The sequence below is a fragment of the Protomyctophum bolini genome, assembly GCF_963924005.1.
Source record: "Protomyctophum bolini genome assembly, chromosome: 7".
Classification (NCBI taxonomy): Eukaryota; Metazoa; Chordata; class Actinopteri; order Myctophiformes; family Myctophidae; genus Protomyctophum; species Protomyctophum bolini.
The window spans coordinates 12076034-12097052 of record NC_137868.1 but is presented as its reverse complement, the minus strand read 5'-3'; the positions used below and the strand labels follow the sequence as shown (position 1 = coordinate 12097052).

The 21019-nt window shown below is 40.6% G+C and overlaps 2 protein-coding genes across 3 annotated transcripts; both read right to left on the bottom strand.

Moving 5' to 3' along the window:
* Positions 1-106: 106 nt before the first annotated feature.
* seraf (Schwann cell-specific EGF-like repeat autocrine factor) lies at positions 107-4441 on the bottom strand. The gene is made up of 5 exons (XM_080768451.1): positions 4007-4441; positions 2853-2948; positions 2472-2576; positions 1901-1996; positions 107-464 (listed from the first exon to the last, which is right to left on the bottom strand). The coding sequence occupies exons 1-5, from the start codon at positions 4269-4271 to the stop codon at positions 352-354; spliced, it is 675 nt and encodes a 224-aa protein (XP_080624577.1). The 5' UTR covers positions 4272-4441; the 3' UTR covers positions 107-351.
* A 4345-nt stretch (positions 4442-8786) lies between these two features.
* tmem106ba (transmembrane protein 106Ba) lies at positions 8787-14574 on the bottom strand. Of its 2 annotated transcripts, none has more exons than XM_080767626.1 (8): positions 14419-14574; positions 13261-13468; positions 12933-12996; positions 12583-12742; positions 12350-12490; positions 11747-11796; positions 11568-11621; positions 8787-10913 (listed from the first exon to the last, which is right to left on the bottom strand). In XM_080767626.1, the coding sequence occupies exons 2-8, from the start codon at positions 13454-13456 to the stop codon at positions 10796-10798; spliced, it is 783 nt and encodes a 260-aa protein (XP_080623752.1). In that variant the 5' UTR covers positions 13457-13468; positions 14419-14574; the 3' UTR covers positions 8787-10795. The 2 variants fall into 2 exon arrangements, with proteins under 2 accessions (XP_080623752.1, XP_080623753.1); XM_080767627.1 differs by having other exon boundaries at positions 13261-13471; positions 14419-14563.
* Positions 14575-21019: the final 6445 nt, after the last annotated feature.

Sequence of the window (21019 nt, the reverse complement as noted above, 5' to 3'; positions counted from 1 at the left end):
TCATAAAATAAAATGATCTATACTATTTAATTTATCTTATGCCTTCTTTGACTGAGGTATTTTGCTCAAATGGACTATACCTGATCACAATGATATACAGTACACATTTCACAAACATTCATTTAATGTCGCAAAATACAGTACATAGTGTGTTTATACAGTTCAAAGATACATTTTAAACGGGTTCAATGGTTTACAGAAACATGTTAAAACAATAAAACTACCATAGCACCTGCAGTTCAAACCATTTGGTAATATTCCACAAGCTCACAATGCATTGCACTGCAATGTGTTGTGATCTTGTAGATCTGCTATTGTTGCACCAAGCTTAAAACAGACATACAGGGCAAACTAGTAAGACTTTTTTCTTTCCCCACAGTGAGGGCCAGAGTAAGGAGGGCGACAGCGGCAAGTTTCGGGAGAAATACACTTCCCTCCGTTTAGGCAGGGCCGACTGCATACAGCTACAACAGAGAGAGACAGGGAAAACAATCAGGAAAGTATTTGGTTGATCGTGTACTAAAAATCCTCTGTGTTAAAGCGGCAACTTTGAACCAAGGCAAAAAGCATCTGTTATTAATTTGTCCTACCCACAATTCGAATCTGGGTCCCCTGCACAAGTGCTGATGTTTTTTATTACCAATGAGCTAATAGAGCACACCTACTTACTCAGGGGAGAAATATAAGTTTTACCTTCAGGCAGTACCACTTGTCAACCAGTAGTAGTCCTACAGTCCAACCAGACCTCAGGATCTTAAATGTCTCGACTACAACCACTGCAGTTGTGTTAGATGTATAATTAGATGAACATACTCAAATATACAGATCAGTCCAAATAAAAATGATATTCACTGAAAAGGTTACATCGTGGAAATGTAGTTGAACTCTGAGAATGTCAAAAGAATGCCACTTTTTAGGGTTAAATACTCATTTTTGGGGGTCTGTGTTGTGCTTTCAGCCAAAAGTAAATTGTTAAGGACAGTGGATTTCACTGAGGAAAGAAACAAGGAGATAAGAGACATAAGAAACAAAACGGTTAGGAACTTTTAAAACCTAATAGTACAGGTATCCGGAGAAATCGCCGCGATTTAGTGCATTTTAGTTTTACTTCACCTTCATTTAAATTGCATTGAATTGAAAGAGAGAGAGAGAGAGAGAGAGAGAGAGAGAGAGAGAGGATAGTTGTTTAGAGTTAACACTAGAGAAAGTAGGAATGCTAAAAGTTTAAACACCAAAGTACAGAAACAATGTAATTCATTAGTAAACAATTCCTGAAATGGTAGATCTACTTATCATTGGTATTCACATACTCACCTTTTTATCATCATCTAGCTGACCATTTAATTGCATCACTTTGGAAATGAACTATAACATCTGTGAGTTTGACATACTACACTGATGAAGACAGCATGTTAGCATAACGATGAAGAATTGTCTTGGTAAACTGGCGAGTTCTCCGGTATTCATCGTACAAACCCAATGACAACTTTAAAGAGAATTCATGAACTCATCTGTTTTTATCGCACCTGGAGAAATAAATGATAAGCGGAGGGACAGTTTGCCTTATAGTAGGTAGGTGGCAGATTTACAGTATCATTCAGTGCAAAAGAAGAAACCATTTGGCCTCATCTTAAACTGATTACTTACTTATTAAACTGATCTTAAACTGATTACTGCAGTATTATTTAGCACTGGAGCGTGTGTGTGTGTGTGTGTGTGTGTGTGTGTGTGTGTGTGTGTGTGTGTGTGTGTGTGTGTGTGTGTGTGTGTGTGTGTGTGTGTGTGTGTGTGTGTGTGTGTGTGTGTGTGTGTGTGTGTGTGTGTGTGTGTGTGTGTGTGCGTGCGCGTGCATGTGTGTGTGTGTGTGTGGCGTGCGAGAAAAGGTCGGACAGACACTAACCAGTATGGCAGGCTCCACCAAGCCACCCTTCTGGACAGCTGCAGATTCCTGGGGCAACGCAGCTTCCTCCATTCCTACACCCTTGGGGACAGATAGCTGGGGAACGGACCACAGTAACACATTCTCAAAATACCGGATATACTGTAAATCACCATTCACCAGAAGAATACATTCTATAGGAGTATGTATATTGTATAGGCTAAAAAAATGATATCCCATTCATGATAACTGGATTGACTGTTACTGTGGCAGATGATACTCCACATGGCAGTAACTTTGGCCTTGGGAAAGCCTTTAGGGAAAGCCTTTAGCCACGTTAGCCTCAATTACACTCTGTTGTGTCACAGGGGAAATAAGCCAATATAGTGAATCTACAAGCTCACAATGCGTCACATCACATTGTGAGGTTGTAGATCTGCTATTTCGACATGCCCAAAATAGGGAAGGCTGGTTGAAAGTGGCCAAAGTCAGCAAGCCAACTTTTGATGAATAGTTCCAGCTGAGACATCAGCCAGTCATTTGGGGACATTGACCTTTGGTGCTAATAGGGTACTTAAGGCTATAAACAGACCTTCTTGACACTTGGAGCCAGACCAGCTTGATGGACAGATGCACTTGGCCACTCCGTTGACAGCAATGCATTCCCCTCCATTCCAGCATCCACCAATACACGTCACTGACAAATACACAGCAGTGGAATCAATGAGACTTTGATTCAACCTGTCTCATTTTGAATGATTTGATTGATCGAAGGATTGATCATTTCATAGTGGCAAATATGGAAATTCAGGGGAAAAACATTGTAATCAATTTACTAAAAACAGAAACACTGTCAAACAGAAAGCATACAAGCTTTGCACTTGATTTCAATAGCCTACATATGCCATAATAAAGTGATTCCTTAAGTCGGTTTATTCAAACATTCCGACAAGTTGCAAACAACACATATTACCTTTATGGCAGTATTTCCCTCCAAATCCATGGCGACATCTGCATTTCCCTGGACGAAGACATTCTCCTCCATTCTTACATTTGGGATAACAATTAGCTGCATTCAACACCAGAGCATTCAATCCCATTCAACACATAAATGTAACGTTAGTCTGTGTTTACCGTGTATCAATCAATTATCATTTCTAACATTGCCAAATAAAAACCACACTGACAGATATCTGCATGGGCCCTGGTGGGCCCTGGAGTCCTAGGGGTTATTTTATTATTCTAGGGGAAATTATATTAGAAAACGTACAATCATTTGATAAGAGTTTCACATGCAGTTATTATTTCTATAGGCCTACAGTTTTCCTATCTAAGACATAAGGAAATGTGCACCAAATTACAAACTATCGGACCAAACCATGTAACATGGCGAAATGTTCTTACATTGGGGTCCCAGAGATAGTCTAGTAGCCAGCCCATAGAGCCCCATTGTGAACCCGGGCATGTTGAGTACACCAAGATTTTATGATAGAAATGTTTAGTATGGATCCCCACTCCCCAGCATGTAGAAACTGCCGGATGTTGAGCAATTTTCATAATTGCCATAATATGTGACCATACCAATTACAACCTATAGAAGGCAAAATATTCAAAATGTCATCATGCTTTATGTAGCATGTGACATGTCAAACTATGATGCTGAATCCATTCCAAGCATTAGTTTTGCAAAAAAACACTCATTGGGCGTCATCACAAATGTATGATGTGTGGGCATGGCCGTTTTAAGCCCAATGAGTGTTCTTTTGCAAAACTAATGCTTGGAATGGATTCAGCATCATGAAAACCCCCTAGTTTGACACATCACATGCTAGATAAAGCATAATGAATTTTTTTATATTTTGCCTTCTATAGGTTGTTCTATGGTCACATATTATGCCAATTATGAAAATTGCTCAACATATGCAAGTTAGCATCCGGCAGTTTCTACATGCTGGGGACCCATACTAAACATAAAACGTTGGTGTAGGCTACTCAACATGTCTGGGTTCACTTTTTGGCTACAAAATAAATTAATAAAATATCTTATCCGTGGCCTAATAATGCATAATTAAACTGGGGATCCTTGAAATCAAAAGGGTTGAAATAACCAAAAGGTTGTAACTTCACCATACTGGCAGGTCTCTCCTTCATAACCTCTGGAGCAGAAGCAGGTGTTGTTGCGGATGCATATTCCTGCGTGTTTGCACGGCGGATCACACCGCGCAGCGGGATCAAACACGAAGCCCACCGCGACTCCTCGAGGCGCGTCGGAGCCGCGCGCGGCACACATGGCCACGAACGCCACCGCCAGCAAGAGCAGCAGCTGTGCGAGCCGCCTCGTCCTACTCAACGCCGTTGAGGAAGGAGATGAAAGACGCACAGCAAGACCCATTATCAACTGATGAATTAGGCTTTTCGCGACTTTTTGAGTTAAACTCTGGAAGAAGATGGAATTGGAAGAAAAAATGTGACGTGCAGAAAGTCTGTCAAACAACCACCTCTCCTCGCCCCTGGCTAGTGGCTGCAACTAGAAAGATGGAATCTACCAACAAGGTTAGTGGAGCCAATGTCACTCAGCACAGCAGGGGACGGAGTGGGGACGGGGGTAGGTGGGGTGGTCTGCTTTCTTCTGGGGGCTGGCCTGAGGAAGATAATGTTGTTGTACTGCTCATAATTATGGTACTGCTGCTTACCAAAAAAGAACAGATCCAAGAAGTACTGTTTATAGTGATTCACTGGTGCTATATCAGCAGTGTGGTGTGCTATTAGTGCAAAATGTGGAAGTTTTGCAGTGATTCCCAACCTTTTGAATTGATTGATTGATTTAAGTATTTATTAACAGATTGGAGAATTACAGTACATTTCAAGCACAACTCTGCAAGCAAAACTGTTAACTGGACGACGCCATAAAGCATTACACTTGTTTACAATAGGGTCCACCATGTCCAATTCATCATAACACTTATTTTAGAGACGTATATTATACACTATAGCCAAAAACAGGAAATCATCATAGAGGAGGTAAAAAGGGGAAAAAACATATAGGCTACAGTGAGTGAGAGAGGGGAAAAGGGGGTGGGGGATTCAGATTTTACGGGGGCCAGTTTCGAATTGCTCAACGTAAACAGGAAGTAAACAAGGGGGAAATCGCGTTCGACCACAAACGGGATTAAAACACTTCTTTGTTGAAAAGTACAGACTAATACATTGCACAATCACCCCGTAATCCTCTCTAACATTTGTGGCACCAGGTTAAGAAACCTATATTTTGCATTTGTACATGTTCGGAGCTCTAAGGGTGCAGCTATTGCCCCCTCCCCTGGGAAATGAACGAAAAAGGGTTAGGCTAGGCTGGCACCCAATACTATAGGCCTACTGTTAAATCTTAAAGTGTTCATTTAACTCAGAGGAAGTGTACACTGGTCTCTGGGGTCCACCCGCCCTATCCTAACTATTAATCATTTAGCTGAGGACCCACTAGGCTGCCATCAGCAATGAGCATGACCTTGATGTTTGATATCCTTTTTGGGTCTGCGGCTGAAGTTGTAGCAGGCTCTGTCTCTTGGTTTCCATCCGGGTCGTAGTGGAAGGTTAGGGGCTAGCCCTAACTCTAGTAGCCCACCTTGGCTCTAACCCTAACCCAACTTGACCGGGAATTTCAAATTCATTCTTTGCTCCATGCTTGTGCCTCCTTCAGTTCCATTCCATGCAGTGTCCGTGGTAGACTTGGTCTTGTCCGTGGCAAATGTATTTTGTACCCACCATTATAATGTTCTTATTTTGATCATAGCACCCACTTACTGAAAGTCAAGACATATTTGGAGACCCGGGTTGTCAAATGTTTTATTTGCAAGGGCCCCCTTAACTCTGAGAGAGTATAAATGGAACCATTTGAACACTCTCAGTTACAGACCTGTTATGGTCATTCATCCCGATTGTTTTTCTCACGATCGGCTGATACCGATCTTGTGCGTACGGGGAATATTTTAATATTTCCAAAATTATTATATGTCAAAACCCACGTCAAAACTGTTCCTGTGTGTGTTGGGAGGAAGGGGAGAATATTCAGGCCTGTCACAAAGATGCAAACGAAATTATATATCTGATTGACCTTTATACCACTTAAATGGTATAAATAAAGGAACGGCTTCTAGTAAATTGCCGATCACCGATTGTCAAGTCCTAAGTCGTTTACATTGGAGTAAACGACATCGAGAGAACCTCTAGAGAGAAGTGAACAAAATTAGAGCAGAATAGTGGTGAGATGTTGCACAGTGAAATAAGTGGTTACTCAATTAGCTTTGAGTCATGAGTGTAACTGCCACAGTCCTGTTACTTTTCTGACACACTTCATATTTACTTCAAGAGGAATAGAGTAATGCAATAATATCTACCTCAGTTCATGTAAGCATTGCTGGCTATATAGTAGTATGGTTAACCAATAGCTTGAGACAAGTTGGCATGATTTCCTTTATGATGGCGGTCCTGGGTCCATATAGAGTAGTATAGGCTACATCTGGAAAAGCCATTTCCTTATGCCTGGAGAGAGGAAACTCTGAGTCTACTCTATGATCTATGATTGTCATAATTAAGACAAATCTATCTAGGATGCTGCTCTCATCTTGGCCGAAATGAAATTGACCATGTCTATATACTGTAGTTTGGCTTTTGTTGATATGTTTAGCCATTTTCATTACGCCAACCACTAGAACATGCATTGTGCATTTTTCCCCCCTTTTCTTATGGTCATATCTATATCTGTGTGTGGACATTTTTTGTCCTTTGGAAATTACCCAATTCAATTGGGCCAATTGGCTACTTACGAAGTCAGTTGCCATACAAGAACTAAGGATTAATGCAGAATCCAGTCTTGGCTGACTACCGGCTCAGAAACCACTTCCTCACTCAGCTCTTTGGACACATGCATGGGGCCGTGGGATGTGGGAGAAATAAATGCATTCACACATACTAACATTAACCCTCCTCTGTACCAAAAGTGATATTCTATCTACCAGAGAATCGTTGGTCTTGATTGAATTTAGTGCAGTATGTGTTCCTGCATTTTGTCTGCAGTGCACCTGGTAAATCGGACTGGATAGGCTCCAAAGCTCCTGACCTGAATCCTACAAAGGAAGTGAACTGGCGTTCTTAATGTGTACAACAGATGTGAACATACCGGTACTCACTGGAGACCTGGTGTGGAAGTCAACAGAGTAGCACAGTGACATGCATCCAGCTCTGTCTAGCAGACTGTGTCCATTTGTCTTTTGGGTCTTGAGCTATAAAGTTTGGGACACGCTGGTCTAGCAGACTGATGAGGTCAAGGACAAAGACAAAGGACAAAGAAAGTGATAGTTATACATATGCCAAATAGATAGTTGAACAAAGAATAATACACAATGTACAGTTAATGGTAATGCTAAATGTTAAAAAGGGGTGTTAAGTGATATCTTTTGAGTAAAAAAGTGCTTTAATTTTCATTTGTTGTGAAAGTGAAAGCTCTATATTCTGTTATTTTTGCTATCAGAGACAGTCTGACAGGTCTCCCCATCCCTACCGCTCTTTAGTAAAAAAAAAGTCTGCAACATTTTATAGTGTTCCAGTTCCCCCCCCCCCCCTTCATCGCTTTCCAATATCACTTGTTTATGTCCTGTATAAGTTATCTCTCTGACTGTGGCTCAGCAGGTCGTCCAATGATCCATGGGTCGGCGGTTCGAATCCTGGCTCCTCCTGTCTACATGTCGAAGTGTCCTTGGTCAAGACACTGAACCCAAAATTTCTCCCGATGTGCTGGTTGGTACCTTGCATGGCTTCCGCCGCAATCGGTGTGTGAATGGGTGAATGTAATGCACAATCTATGTAAAGCGCCTTGGATAAACTATAAGGCGCTATATAAATGCACCATTTACCATTTCTTCTGATTTGATCAAATCAGCTTCATTATCCCAAACTGGAAATATAGTTTGTTTACTAAAGAGCTGGATATGGGGAGGCCCTCCCACGGCGGTGTCTCAGGGGTAGAGGCTGGATGCAAGCGCAAGGTTCCCAGTTCCAATCCAGGTTCCCCCAGAGCAAGACTCTGAACCCCTGCCTTGCATGGTTTCTGCCAGCCATCAGTGTATGAATGAATGGGTGAATGTAATGCACAATCTATTTAAAGTGCCTTGGATAAAGGCGCTATATAAATGCACCATTTACCATTTCATAATAGAGCTCAGCTCAGAGATTTGTTTCTCTTTACATTTGATGTAAATGCATGGATCATGGCTTTTGAAATACTTTTCCAATTTACCCAGAATCTTCATGCTTTCATGCTGTGTACAAAGTGACTGAGCCACACTAGTGGCTATATTTCTTGACAACTCAGCACCACCCAGTGTTTGCAAGCTGTAGTGCAGTCCTCTGCAATTAAACAAAAAAAGCAAAACAAAGGTCTAAATCAGTTGTGATTTTATTCTTTTGCTTCATGCAGGTAAACTACTAAAACTACACCACAGTGGATGATTGTACAGTATTCACATTTACATGAACAAAATAATGTCATGGATTTGGTTGAAAAAAGCAGGTCAGGCAGCAGGCTTCTCATGGTCTTCACCGTTACAAATACAAGCAGAAGGGTACTGTTTTGAAAACTCTTGAAAATAGTCTGCAGCCAAATACAGATATTTCTGGGGTCCTTGACATGAAATAGTTTGAGAACCACTGATATAGAAACATTTGTAGAATCTGGTCTCAGGAGGCAGTTTAGAGACCAGGATTACTGCATGTTTTTTGTGAGGGTACCTACCCTAGGGGACACGGGGAGAACATGCAAACTCCACACAGAAAGGCCCTTTCGCCAACCCCGCCTCGAACAGGCACTCTTGGCCATCCAGCAGGGATCTATAATGCAGTGACAAACATGAGCCCTCAGCCTTTCTTTTTATGAAGTTATACAAACGGTCTCTGGGCAATGGCATATCATCACACATTTAATATACAGTTCTGCACAGCACCGATTCTCATCTCAACCCTTTTCATGTTAACCCCCAAACTGCAAAATGTAATTGGCCATAAACCCATGTGAAAATATAATGTGCCAGGGAGCCCAAGAAGATAATATTTGTGTTACTTTTGTTTTCTTTCAAATTTGTACAAAATTATCTTAAAAAATAGCAGATCTACATTCTCTTTTAGATCTAGTATTTTTGAGTAGCCGAAGTATAAAATAGCGTTAAAGTGGCTCAACTGATTGTAATAACAAATTTTAGCTGAGGACCCTCTGGAACCTTCCCAAGAACCCCTGGGGGTCCCCAGGCCCCACTTTGAGAACAGACTGCAATTAGAAAATGATACTACTTATCACACTGCATTATAGTATGGAATAGTCAAGACTAAAGGCTACCCGGCCATCTATACATGAATTGTTGGTTATTTTGAATTAAAACAGTGTTAAAACAATGACACCACATCCTACACAAAAATAAAACAAAATCTCCAGAACATTAGAGATCTGTGTTCCAACATGTGCTACTGCTAAGATACTGTGGAAGCTAGGGAGGCAATGCAAGACACACTATTAGTAATATGGAATTACATACAGCAACCACACTCCCATGTTTTCAACACAAGAAATGCACTCCTTTTTATACTCAACATAAAATGATGAGAGCAGAAAATCAATTAAACATCAAAAAGGTGCTCATGTGGGTCACCTCACTTTTTAGCGCACATACCATGTGAAGGCTAAAGGCTCCTTAAAAAGCGGTACATTTGGTATAGACAAAATAATCCAATATTTAATTTTGTTTGTTTGAATGTGAAAATTAAATCAATGTTATATGGGGAAGCTATCAAAAGTCAACTGTGGAACAAATTAAATAAAAGAAGTTGGAAAAATTATAAATAAGTTGTTTGAACGAGCATCAATAGGCCAGCAGTTCTACATCGGCACCCGGAATCAGTAACTGTATGTGCATTTATTGGTTATTCAATCAATATCGGCCAAAATGTCAACATCATGCATCCCCAGTCAAGTGGGCATGTCAAAACATGTTGATGCGTCTTTCTGAGCTGGGTTCTATTACATAGATGCATGGTAGAAAACGTATAATAGCATTCACAGTAGTCACATTTTCTTTTGTCATCCAAATATGTATGATATGGAAACCCAAAATAGGTTTAATATAGCTAGAACTCTGAACAAATAAAATATAAGAAATTAAATACATACAACTAGATTTTCATAGACAGAAAGAAATGTCTTTCTAGGAAACAAAGTGAAAGTATTTGTGTAGGAAGGATTGGGAAAAGGTAATAAAGTGATTCGGTTTTATTAACTTGGTCAAAGGGGTTCTGTCATATGTATCTAGGATGACATTTTCCCTTAGAAGGGTTTAAAAGTGGTCTATGGTCACTCAGTGGCATAAAGTACAACATCCCATACAGTACCGGTACAATACTGAATTAACATTCTTTCCTTTTTGATCATCACATTTAAATTCCCAAGATAAAGTGCATCACATCTGAACACCATTGTGGTCCCCAGATGACAGTGAAGTTTTGGGGGGTCACAACCTAAAAAGGTTGAGAACCACTAACTTAATCAATAAGGAGTGTCACTTAATTGGTTAATAGTAAAATAATTAATCCTAATTATTAAATTATATTCTTTTACTATACATTGACGCCAGGATGGGAATAATACTCCTGCAATGCAAGGAAGGAACTGAACAAACAGGCACAGCAACAATTTGGTTGGTAAATTCTTGAAACATCCTGTAATCCACAAGCAGCTGTACTTCATGGAAGAAAATACATTTTCTACCCTGGTTGGCACTTCATTACTTTCCTATTTTTTTCAGTGGAATCCAGCTTAGTAAGGCCCTACAAAAATCTCACTCAAAGCATTTAAGCATTAGGCTGTCACTAGCCTTATTAGTACACCTTCACATGACCATGCAGTGACGTTGTGTTTCCCCCACAGTCCACATACTGGTACATCTCCTGTGAAACTTGCTCTGCATGGCCGAAGTAAGATGCCGTCACCGTCACCCTGTAAAGCAATAAACATCTCATCAATAACAATAGTTCGAGTGATACTGTACTGGATGATGACATCTTTTTGTAGGCAAACCCCGAAGGTACCCCCATGAAGTGTTCCCACCGCAGATTTCCAAAACATATTTTGCAAACCTTTTGGAACACACTCCATCTCAGTTCTGCTCAGTGCTGAGCAGGCACTCAGACCAACCTGTAGGAGTTGCTAATGCAGCCAGCAACATAGATCACTCTCCCTAGTCCCACCCACCTAGACTCCTTCCCACACACAAAGTGAATTACCTCTGTGCCACCCAGATTCCCCTATAGTTTGTTGCAGCTCACCAGGGTATATAGATTGGCTATTTTAATAATCTACAGGTAGTTAATTGACAGTTGACCTACCTTTGTCTTTTGCAGTGGTGTAATTAATTATTTGGGACCACCTGTGTATTCTATAAACATTTTAAATGGCTTTCATATACTTTTATTTTATTATTTTTTTCAAGTGAAGGTTGGCCTTATAGTTCGAAATGTATTTTTGTTTTGGCTATTTTCTGGGTGTTCATTTAAACGAATTAATACATTAATCAAGAACACTTTAACAAGGATGCAGGGTGGAAGCGACAAATGTTTATTTTGCTGGCGTAGCATATGAAGCCATACTTACTGCATCATGACTACAATGTTGTGCACTTTAATGGACGGCAGGGTACAGTAGTCACTGCAAGGAAAGAAGAGGTAGTTTAAGATTTCTAACTAATGAAGGGATTAAGGCATAATGGCAGTTTAATTGTGTTATTGCACTATTGATCTGTGTTTATGCATCTTATTTCATGAGATACTTACAACATATAGCTCATCTCATCAGCAATTGTAGTTGGAACCATGTAATCAACCTGTAAAATAGATATGTCAAGGCATACATGACTAGGTCAACAGTAGGGTTTTTCTATAATTATATCTTGAACTATGTTGACTCAGTGGTTGAACATTGATGCTCCTGTAAGTGCTTGACTCAAAGGGCAACAGTCCACAGCAACCATTTTTATTTGTAAAAACACAGCTAAAGTTATAAACATTCATTGTGCGTGTTTCATTTAGGTTGCACTGTGCCAGCATGGGTAACTAATCCCTGTAGTTAAAACACACCCACAATTAATGTCATCATCTTCAGATGCATTGACCACTAGGCAAAATGTCAGCTGTGCCTGAATAGGGTATTAGGGTGATGTTTGACTGGTATTTGACTCCAGGACAATAAGACCATCAATTACTTCTGATTTTAAATATTTTGTTGGTCACATGAAAATTCGGACAACCTGTTTCTTACTATCTATTTTGTATTGGTTCATGGTTTGGAAGAAACGATGTACTATAAATAGTGGTTTTAGTTATTTTAGTGTAGCTCATCTACAGTACATGTGTACAAAGAAGAGTGTTAGGACCCACCTGCTGTTTATCCAGAGGTACAATTAATGTAATATTGTTATTCTTGGCCTTGCCAATCACCGTCTTGGAGAACTGGACTTGTGCAGTGATGTTGGTCACTGATATGGCATAGTAGTTGTTATTGGTGATGTTCAGGGTGCTCTATCGGAAAGAAGGAAGAGACTGTTAGACTCGAGTCTAGACACTAGAATCCTGGTTCAACAAACAGCAGGGGGATGACAATGCAGCCTTACTGTAACGTTAAGGTAGACAATCCGTCTGGTTTGGTCGTAGGAGACAAAGGCCGACTTAACTCCCACATAGGAGACGTCAATAGAACGAGGGAAAAGGAAGAAAACAGCCAAGCCAGACAGCAGCAGGCAAAGGCCAACTGATATAGAGACATACAGCTTTCTGTGGGGATAAAGAAAAACAGAAGTGTGACACGCCGCAAACCGCTTCTTTTAGGGAAGTACTATTGGCTAATTTTTACTCAATATCAGAGAGTATCATCCTCTAGGAAAAACAGTGCCAACTCCACTTATACAACTATTTTCAGCACAAAATAAAGCATGCTAATTTGGTCTAGTATGCTGAGACTTACGTTCTGCTGGGCCTAAGCCTCTGGTCGCTGTATGGAATAAGAGCAACAAGCTGGTTCTCTTGACCTGTTGGAACAACAACATAGCCTATTGACAAGTCTGTACACATCAAAAAGGAAATAGTGGTCCAATGTGCAAATCATATTTTGAACAGAATTTTAGAATGGATGTTTTTTTTGCTGCACTTTGCATTTACAGTAGTAGTGATCATAGTTGTAGCTACAAGGAGAAATCACTCAGGATTTTGCAGTATGATAGTGGTACTAAACGCAGTCACAGCTGAAGTAATTAGGTACACATTTCTAATTATTAGCAGCAATTAAGTCTCACCTCTTGGGATTCTGCCTGTGCCTTGGCATGTAGGACATGTTACGCTGTCCCTTCCGGTGAACTCCACATAGGGGAACTGAGAGACATCTCTATGCTTATCTTCCTCACTCTGTGCATCTGTTCCATCATCAGCCGTTGTCAGATTTTCCTTGCTTGAGGCTTTCTGCTTGGCAAACAGGGAGTGTGACTTGCCCATACCGAGAGCTTTCTGCTGAACATGTTGATTTGGACAGAAAGTCACATCATTAATTCATTTGAATGTGAAAATGGACTAGGATAGGACGGTTTAATACAAAATATATTTAAGAAACGTATTCACGCATTCAGAAATGTGTCATGATGATGCCTCAACATAATTATGGACACAGAAGGAAAATGCACGTGTTGACAATTTGATTTGAAGAACCTGGCCGCAGCTTTGTTCTTTAAAACCCTCAAAATAAAGGGTAGTGGGTCGCACACACCAAGACTGCAGTTCAAATATAGTTTATTTCATATTTGAAAAAATGGACAAACGTTTCGGCTATCCAGCCTACATCAGTGACACTGATGAAGGCTGGATAGCCGAAACGTTTGTCCATTTTTTCAAACGTTTACAGTCAGTGCGCGGTGGTCATATGAAGATTGTTCTTTAAAACCCTGTGTCAGCGTAATGTTTACGTTTTCGCTCAGTCTATACTAGGATAGGATCATTTCGCTTAGTAGGTTGCAGATCCGGTCTACAGCGGATAACTAGATACAGAGTCAGACAGTATGCGGCAGGTAGACCCCGGATCAGAGCACTGAGAAGTAAATAGAAACCGGGATTTCCACAGGTACTGCAGAAAGCCTGGTGATGCGAGGTTAATCTATACACTGAGCGAGCGGCTGTGTGGCCGCCATGCTCAGACATTTCTCCAATAAGTACACAATGTACCTCCCGAAAGGAAATCGTCATTCAGTCTAGATTTCGCTGCCTAACCACAATATTCCGCACACATATATGTCGTACAATGTGCACGAACATTTCCACGCTATGTGCACGAACATTTCCACGCTTTAATGTTGTCATATTATTCTGCTAAAGTAGGCCTACTGTGCGTGTCGTGATAGCGTTGCATTTAATAGTAGTCTACAATGGACTGTCTGCATTGTGTGAACAGTGTTTTATTCGCTTACCTTATTGATTTTTTAAATTCACAATCGCGTGTCATTCGTTTCACGATGTTGTTTACCAGTGAGCAATGAGGACAAAACACAACAGTAGCTATTGCCGTTAACTTGAACAGAACGCCCCTCTCCGGCCTCTTCTCTCCTCATTGGACAGACGAACACGATGCCGAGTCCGACCCGACCGGCGGAGTCTGTCTGGCTATGTTCTGACCCAACTTCACCTAGACTGTATTACCTTAATAAACATGGTCATGAATACTTTTTGCTTTCAGTCACTAGTTTAAAGTCTCATTTCTAATGTCATAATATTATTTTTGGAAAATTATGGTCCCATTTATAATTTTTTTTACCATAAAGTCGCGCATGTTCTGAGGGGCGTGGCTACCGTTACAGTCTATGAACGGGATCCCCCTCCCACTCGAGTCAAAATAAAAACCAACGAAGAAGAAGTCCCGCCTCGTTGTCTGGGCCAGCCAATGGGCCAGCTGGCCTGAACTGGGCCAAAACGGAGCTTGAAAGATGGCGACTTCCATTGCAAGGACTGACAGGCTTCATTTCAACGCTTTGTCCATATTTTTTACAGTCTATGGTTCTGACTCTGGATCCTAGAGACCGTAGAGACGAGACGGCAAGGCAGGTCGCACTGTGATCGGCTAGTTGGCTGTCAGGTAACTGCTGTCATAAGTTACTTTACACGACTTAAAGGTGTGTGGTAATACGTTTTGGCCCAGTCTGACACAGTCAGTTCTTCTATTATTTTGCTAACCTACCTGTGTCATGATTGTATAATTTGTATTCCTACATTTCACAAGTGGCTGTCTCTTGAGAAAGAAGAATGTTGTAATCGGACAGAGATACAGGAGTAGGCCTACTTTACTCTAGTAATCTAGTCCATTGTAATCATCGTAATGCAGTGGTTTTCCGGGGACCACCAATGGTCCTTGAGGGGGTTCCAGGTGGTGGTCCCCAGCTAAATGACAGAGAGTTGTTTACCAAATTGATTGATTATAGATCTTTAACTCTTCAGACTACAATGGAAATAAAAGGACCCAAGGGTCCATTTAGTTTCATTTTACACTCTCAAGAGTTAAATTATTGTTAAACATCTGTGTCTATGGTACTGGTACCACACCAATACAGCATGGAATTGGGGTTACATCTCATCAGATGGACTGGTCCCTGGCTCAAATGCAGAATAAATAATGGTCCTTGAAATTGAAAAGCACTTTCTTACCGCCAGTATCTTTATCAACCACATGATGGCAGTGTATTGCCTGATATTAATTTGTGGTACCAGTGAATAGTAGGATGTAGACAACAACAGTGTCAGAGACCCCTTTTCCACCATTTGGTTCCCAATGGGAACCGGTTCAGTTCTTTTTGGTTCTAAGTCCATGAGCCAGAGCTCCAAAATTGGAAACCATACCTATAACCATACCTATATTAGATTGTTATCACCATGAAACTTCCCCAGTTGATTACTTACACGAAGACAATGATTTATTGTATGACAAAATTAAATTGTAAGTGTTTGCATTATAATATGCAAATGATATATATATATATACTCACTCACTCACTCACTCACTCACTCACTCACTCACTCACTCACTCTCACACACACACACACACACACACACACACACACACACACACACACACACACACACACACACACACACACACAATATACAGCTCCATCTCACTGAATTTGAATATTTTGTAAAAGTTCATTTTCTTCTGTAATATAATTCAAAAAGTGAAACTTTAATATATTCTCCATTCAGTGTGCATAAAGAGAAGTATTTAAAAAAAATCTTTTAAATCTTGATGATTATGGCGTACAGCTCATGAAAATCTAAAAATCCTATCTCAATGAATTAGAATATTTTACGAGACCACTAAAAAAATGATTTTTTAAACGAGAAATGTCGACCATCTGAAAAGTACATTAATGTATGCAGTTAATACTAGGTCTGGGCTACTTTTGAAGAAATTATTTCATCAATGGGGCGTGGCATGGATGTGATCAGCCTGTGGCACTGTTATTATTCAAGTATTTTTATTTAAGTTTTTTGTACATAAGACAGGACACCAGTACTCAACATTCATGTATAAAAGTCTGAAATACTAGCCTGTGGCACTATTGAGGTGTTATGGAAGCCCAGGTTTGATTGAAATGTTTATTTGAATAAAGCAATTAAAAAAAAAAACAATATAAACAGAAACATCAGAATAACAAGCAGTACACAAAAAAAAGCAAATTCAAAAGGAGTGAGAAGAAGCATAGCTTATTGCTCCCACCCCCTTTCCATCAATACTAAATATCATTCAATAATCTATTCAATACTTGTATAACTAAATCTGTGATATCTATGCATACAAATGAATATTACATAATACATACACACACACAAACCTAGTGAAATCCTGCACCTTCTTCATCCCTGTAGCTCATTAAAATCATGTCTTTGAGCTTAAGTTGAAACATTTTCATGTTTGCACATTTTTTTCTGGTTGTACGCCTAAATTGAACTTTAAAGTTGCAATAAAAAATTCCCCTTAAATTATAATCCCCCTCCTGGTCTCTAAAGTGTTTTTGTATGTTACCTGGTAGTAACATATTGTTTGCTTTGTACATTACTTGTGCTGTTTGGTAGTCCACAATGTCAATACATTTTAGAAACTTTGACTCTAAAAAAAGCTTGTTTGTATGCTCCTGATAACCCACATTGTGTATTATTCGAATTGCTCTTTTTGTAGGGTTATTATTATTACTGGATTTAAAGATGTTATGTAGTTATTTCCCCAAACCTCTACACAGTACTGCAAATAGGGCAGGACTAAGGAACAATATAATGTGTGGAGTGGTTTCCTTCCTAGCTTTATTTATAACTGCAATACTTCTTGAAACCTTGTCTGATGCCTCATTGTTGATACGTCTCGTTTCAGCTTCCTGGGCTGCGGAAAGAGCATCTCCAGCGTCCTCCATGAGAACAGTCAGGGAGTCCTGAAGCAGAGCTTCTGCGTCCAGGGCCTTAGCCACCGTTGTCAGGTAGGAGTATATTCTCTTGAGCGCCTTCGAGGCGTCTTTGTCCTTGAAAGGTCGGGGCCTTGCCTGCTGGAGGGCAACTTGAGTGCAGTGGATTCATGAGTTAGCCAGCCATGGGAGGGCTAATCTCAGGGATTCCCCCTGGTCCTCTTTGTCAAAAGCCAAGGCGTTGCGGTGTGGAGGGTCCACGTCAGCGTCAGGAACTTTCTGAAACCCTGGGCGAAGGGTAGTATGGTCCTGTTGTCCTGTGGGGCCAGTGGTTGTGTGAGGCCCTGCCACAGGAGACCCACGGGTCTTGGTGGCTGAGCTTGCAGAGAGTAGACTATTTTTGCCCAGTGTCCGTCCGTCCACCTGTCTGACTCTGAGCGGCTAGGGCCCTATCTTGCGTTAGAGGCACTAACTCCGTAATTTGGGGAATTACCACTGTGTAAGAGGCGTGCCCCTCTAAAGTTTGCTTATTTTGTGCCACAGCCTAAATGTTTTTTGTCTCCACCAGGCCGAAGGCATGGGGAGAGTATGTTTTGCACTCTGTCCATGTGTCCGTCTGTCCGTGTACAGCTAAACTCTAGAGCAGAACTTCTAGCCCCAATTCTTAAGATCGGCCTGTTATAGTTATATGGTACTTTGCAGATGCTTGTCTCACGTTTAAGATTTCTAACTTGCATCTCCACCACTGAAACAATTTATAGATCGAAGGGACAGTTGTGCCAAAATAACTAGGGCAACTAACTACTGCAAAGTGCCAACCAGATGTACAGTAGCGGTTGGTAAAACAGTCATCTCTGTTAGAGCCTCCTATCACTGGAACAATCTCCCTACAGAAGTGAGAGAGACCTCCAACTATTTGACCTTCAAAATTAACCTTGGTGGCTTAAAGCAAACCAAATTTGTAATCACAAGTACCGGTAATTGTTAGCTCCTTTTGTCAGTGGTGTCACTTATCACTTTTCACTGTAAAATGGTAAATGGTGCATTTATATAGCGCCTTTATCCAATGCACAGAGATTGTGCATTACATTCACCCATTCTTCACACACACATTCACACAACGATGCCGGAGGAAACCTTGCAAGGCACCAACCTGCGCATCGGGAGCAATTAGGGGTTCAGTGTCTTGCTCAAGGACACTTCGACACTAACTAAGGGGGAGCCCGGGTTCGAACAGGGAACCTTGCGATTCCCACCCAGTCACTCTACCCCTGAGCCACTGCCGCCCCACTGTAATTGTTTTGTCCCCTGTACTATGTTTACTTGTTTTTGTAATGTATGTTTTTGTATGGATACTTTTATTACCACTTTTAAGAGCCTGCTTAGGGACTACAGATGCAAATTAGCTTCTGGCTAACTCTGGCCCATTTACATTGATTTGAAAAATGAATGTGCATTGTCCCTGTCAAATAAATACATAAATAAAATAGTGCCATCAGGATGTTTGCAAACAATTCGTTTGATATTACACCTATACAGATTTTGTCCAAACATCACGCAAATCGGTACACATCTCTATAGTCATGTGATCAAGACGGATCTGTCCCGATTCTTCATATTCCATCCTGATTGGCTAAGATTGGCTTCCAATGCAGAAGTTTTCAACAAAATGACTCAAATCATGAACTGATTGTCATGAAACATTCCCACTAGGCAGAGGAAGAAATGCCACCCTTTTCACATTGGCCTATTATAGTGCCATCAGCAGTCAGATTTTTGCTAAATATATATTTTTATATATTACTCCTACAGATTTTGTCCAACCATATTGATTTTTCAAGTTTTATTTTATTCAGTCCACAAACTCCACATCCAATATGGGGTTGATCACATTTGTAAGTAAATAATTACTTTTGAAAGCATTCAAGGTTTGTTAGCGTGATACAATTTCAATTTACACAATGGGATCTTACCAAAGTTGTCATCAAGGACTAAAGTTTTCTCAAAAAACAAAACAAATGTGTAAATGTTAACTAATGCCAACCTGTAATGCTGTAGAATGCCTTGAGATGCACCACAGAGATCCTGTTTGACAAACACAGTAGTGCATAGTTCCCTCCTGGCTTAATTGGTTTGGCTGAAAGTGATGTCTTCCTAGAGCCTAGACCATCAGGACATGGTGCCTGTGCCTGGCTATAGTTGTCAAATCTAGACTCATATCTAGTAGTTTTGGATGTACTCCCTGAGTCCCTGTTCACTCAACAACTGTGTGGCCACGCACGAAGCTTAGACTAAAAGGTTGCTGCTCACAGACAATGATGAGATGGCCTACAGAACGGATCATGGTCCATCTAGGGCTGGTGAAACATGATCTGAGGCTAGATATTATTTGGTATTTTATCCCAATAAGTGTTGTCTTTTCCTGGTTTAAATAACTTTAAGCTGCAATTTATACTAAACACAAGTTTTGTATTATTACTATATGGCTTTGCAAATCAATTTGCTCTTTAAAATGCTTTTTCACACCAACCTCTGCACCATGGGCGACCGGGCCTTCTGCCACACAGCCCCTTGTCTGTGGAACTCTCTCCCTATACACCTGAGAGCCCCACAGTCCACTGACTCTTTTAAGAAAGCTTTTCCCTAAACTTGTTTTACTGCTAATGATGTTGCTTACGCCTCTTTTTTATTCGTTTCTTTTTTGCCATGCATCTCTGTAGCACTTTGAGATTCGTAAGAATGTAAAGCGCTTTATAAATAAAATGCAGTATTGTTATTATTTAAAGACACTGCTAATGTAAGTTGTGGGGGGGGTGAAAAAAGAAGGAACCATAAAAAAAAACCCAATCAGACAAATGGATGCTAAAAGTATTCCTGAGTGACTGTTCCGAGAATATTTGCTGAAACATTCTTCATAGTTGCAGAATTAATTTGGCATCAAACTGGTTGTGTCACTTTGAGAGAGGCTATTATGGATTAATGTAGAACAGGGCTGACATCTGCAGTCATTCTGAACATTGGACAGGTTGGGGGGGAGCAGTGCATGGGAATGATGTTGAGCTGGCTGGGTAATTACTAACTTACAGTATATACTGTAAGTCTGTTAGAACCGGGAATAGTCTGGTGACCACCCGAGAGATGGTTGGCAGCCGGAAACCCTGATGACCGTGGAATACATTACTGAGGATACGTCCCAGTTGCATCCTCCTAGCGATGTTTTTTAGTTCTAAGTCTACTCATTGTACAGTACTAGAGGTTCAGGGCAGGCCGCTACGCATCCGAAACGGTTGAGAAATGACAGTTACCGTGTGGGGGTCCCTCGTCCCTCTAGTAAATAGACTAGTAAACTATAGGCAACTAGTCAACTAGTAAAAATCACTAGAAGTGAAAACCCTAACGCACAATGGTGGATAGCCTATGAGTACATTTATGAACACTGAAGATTTTTCTTTTACTTTCTCTCTACTGCAACGGGATTCTATATGGATATGTACAGTACTTGTACAGACAATGTCACTCACCACTGTTGAAATCACAGATGTAGTGACTGTATACATAATATTCATGTTAACGGCAAACCCTCCGTGTTCCATCACTTCCTCACATCGCAACCTTTCATAAGACATA

Excerpts from the sequence above, each read along its gene's own strand:
- seraf (XM_080768451.1), bottom strand. The coding sequence starts at position 4,271 with ATGGGTCTTGCTGTGCGTCTTTCATCTCCTTCCTCAACGGCGTTGAGT. Across the intron at positions 2,577-2,852 it reads AGGGAAATACTGCCATAAAG|TGACGTGTATTGGTGGATGC; the intron begins GTAATATGTGTT and ends TGTATTTGTCAG. Across the intron at positions 465-1,900 it reads TGGTGGAGCCTGCCATACTG|CTGTATGCAGTCGGCCCTGC; the intron begins GTTAGTGTCTGT and ends TCTCTGTTGTAG.
- tmem106ba (XM_080767626.1), bottom strand. The coding sequence starts at position 13,456 with ATGGGCAAGTCACACTCCCTGTTTGCCAAGCAGAAAGCCTCAAGCAAG. Across the intron at positions 12,997-13,260 it reads CACAGGCAGAATCCCAAGAG|GTCAAGAGAACCAGCTTGTT; the intron begins GTGAGACTTAAT and ends TTGTTCCAACAG. Across the intron at positions 10,914-11,567 it reads AACATTGTAGTCATGATGCA|GGTGACGGTGACGGCATCTT; the intron begins GTAAGTATGGCT and ends ATTGCTTTACAG.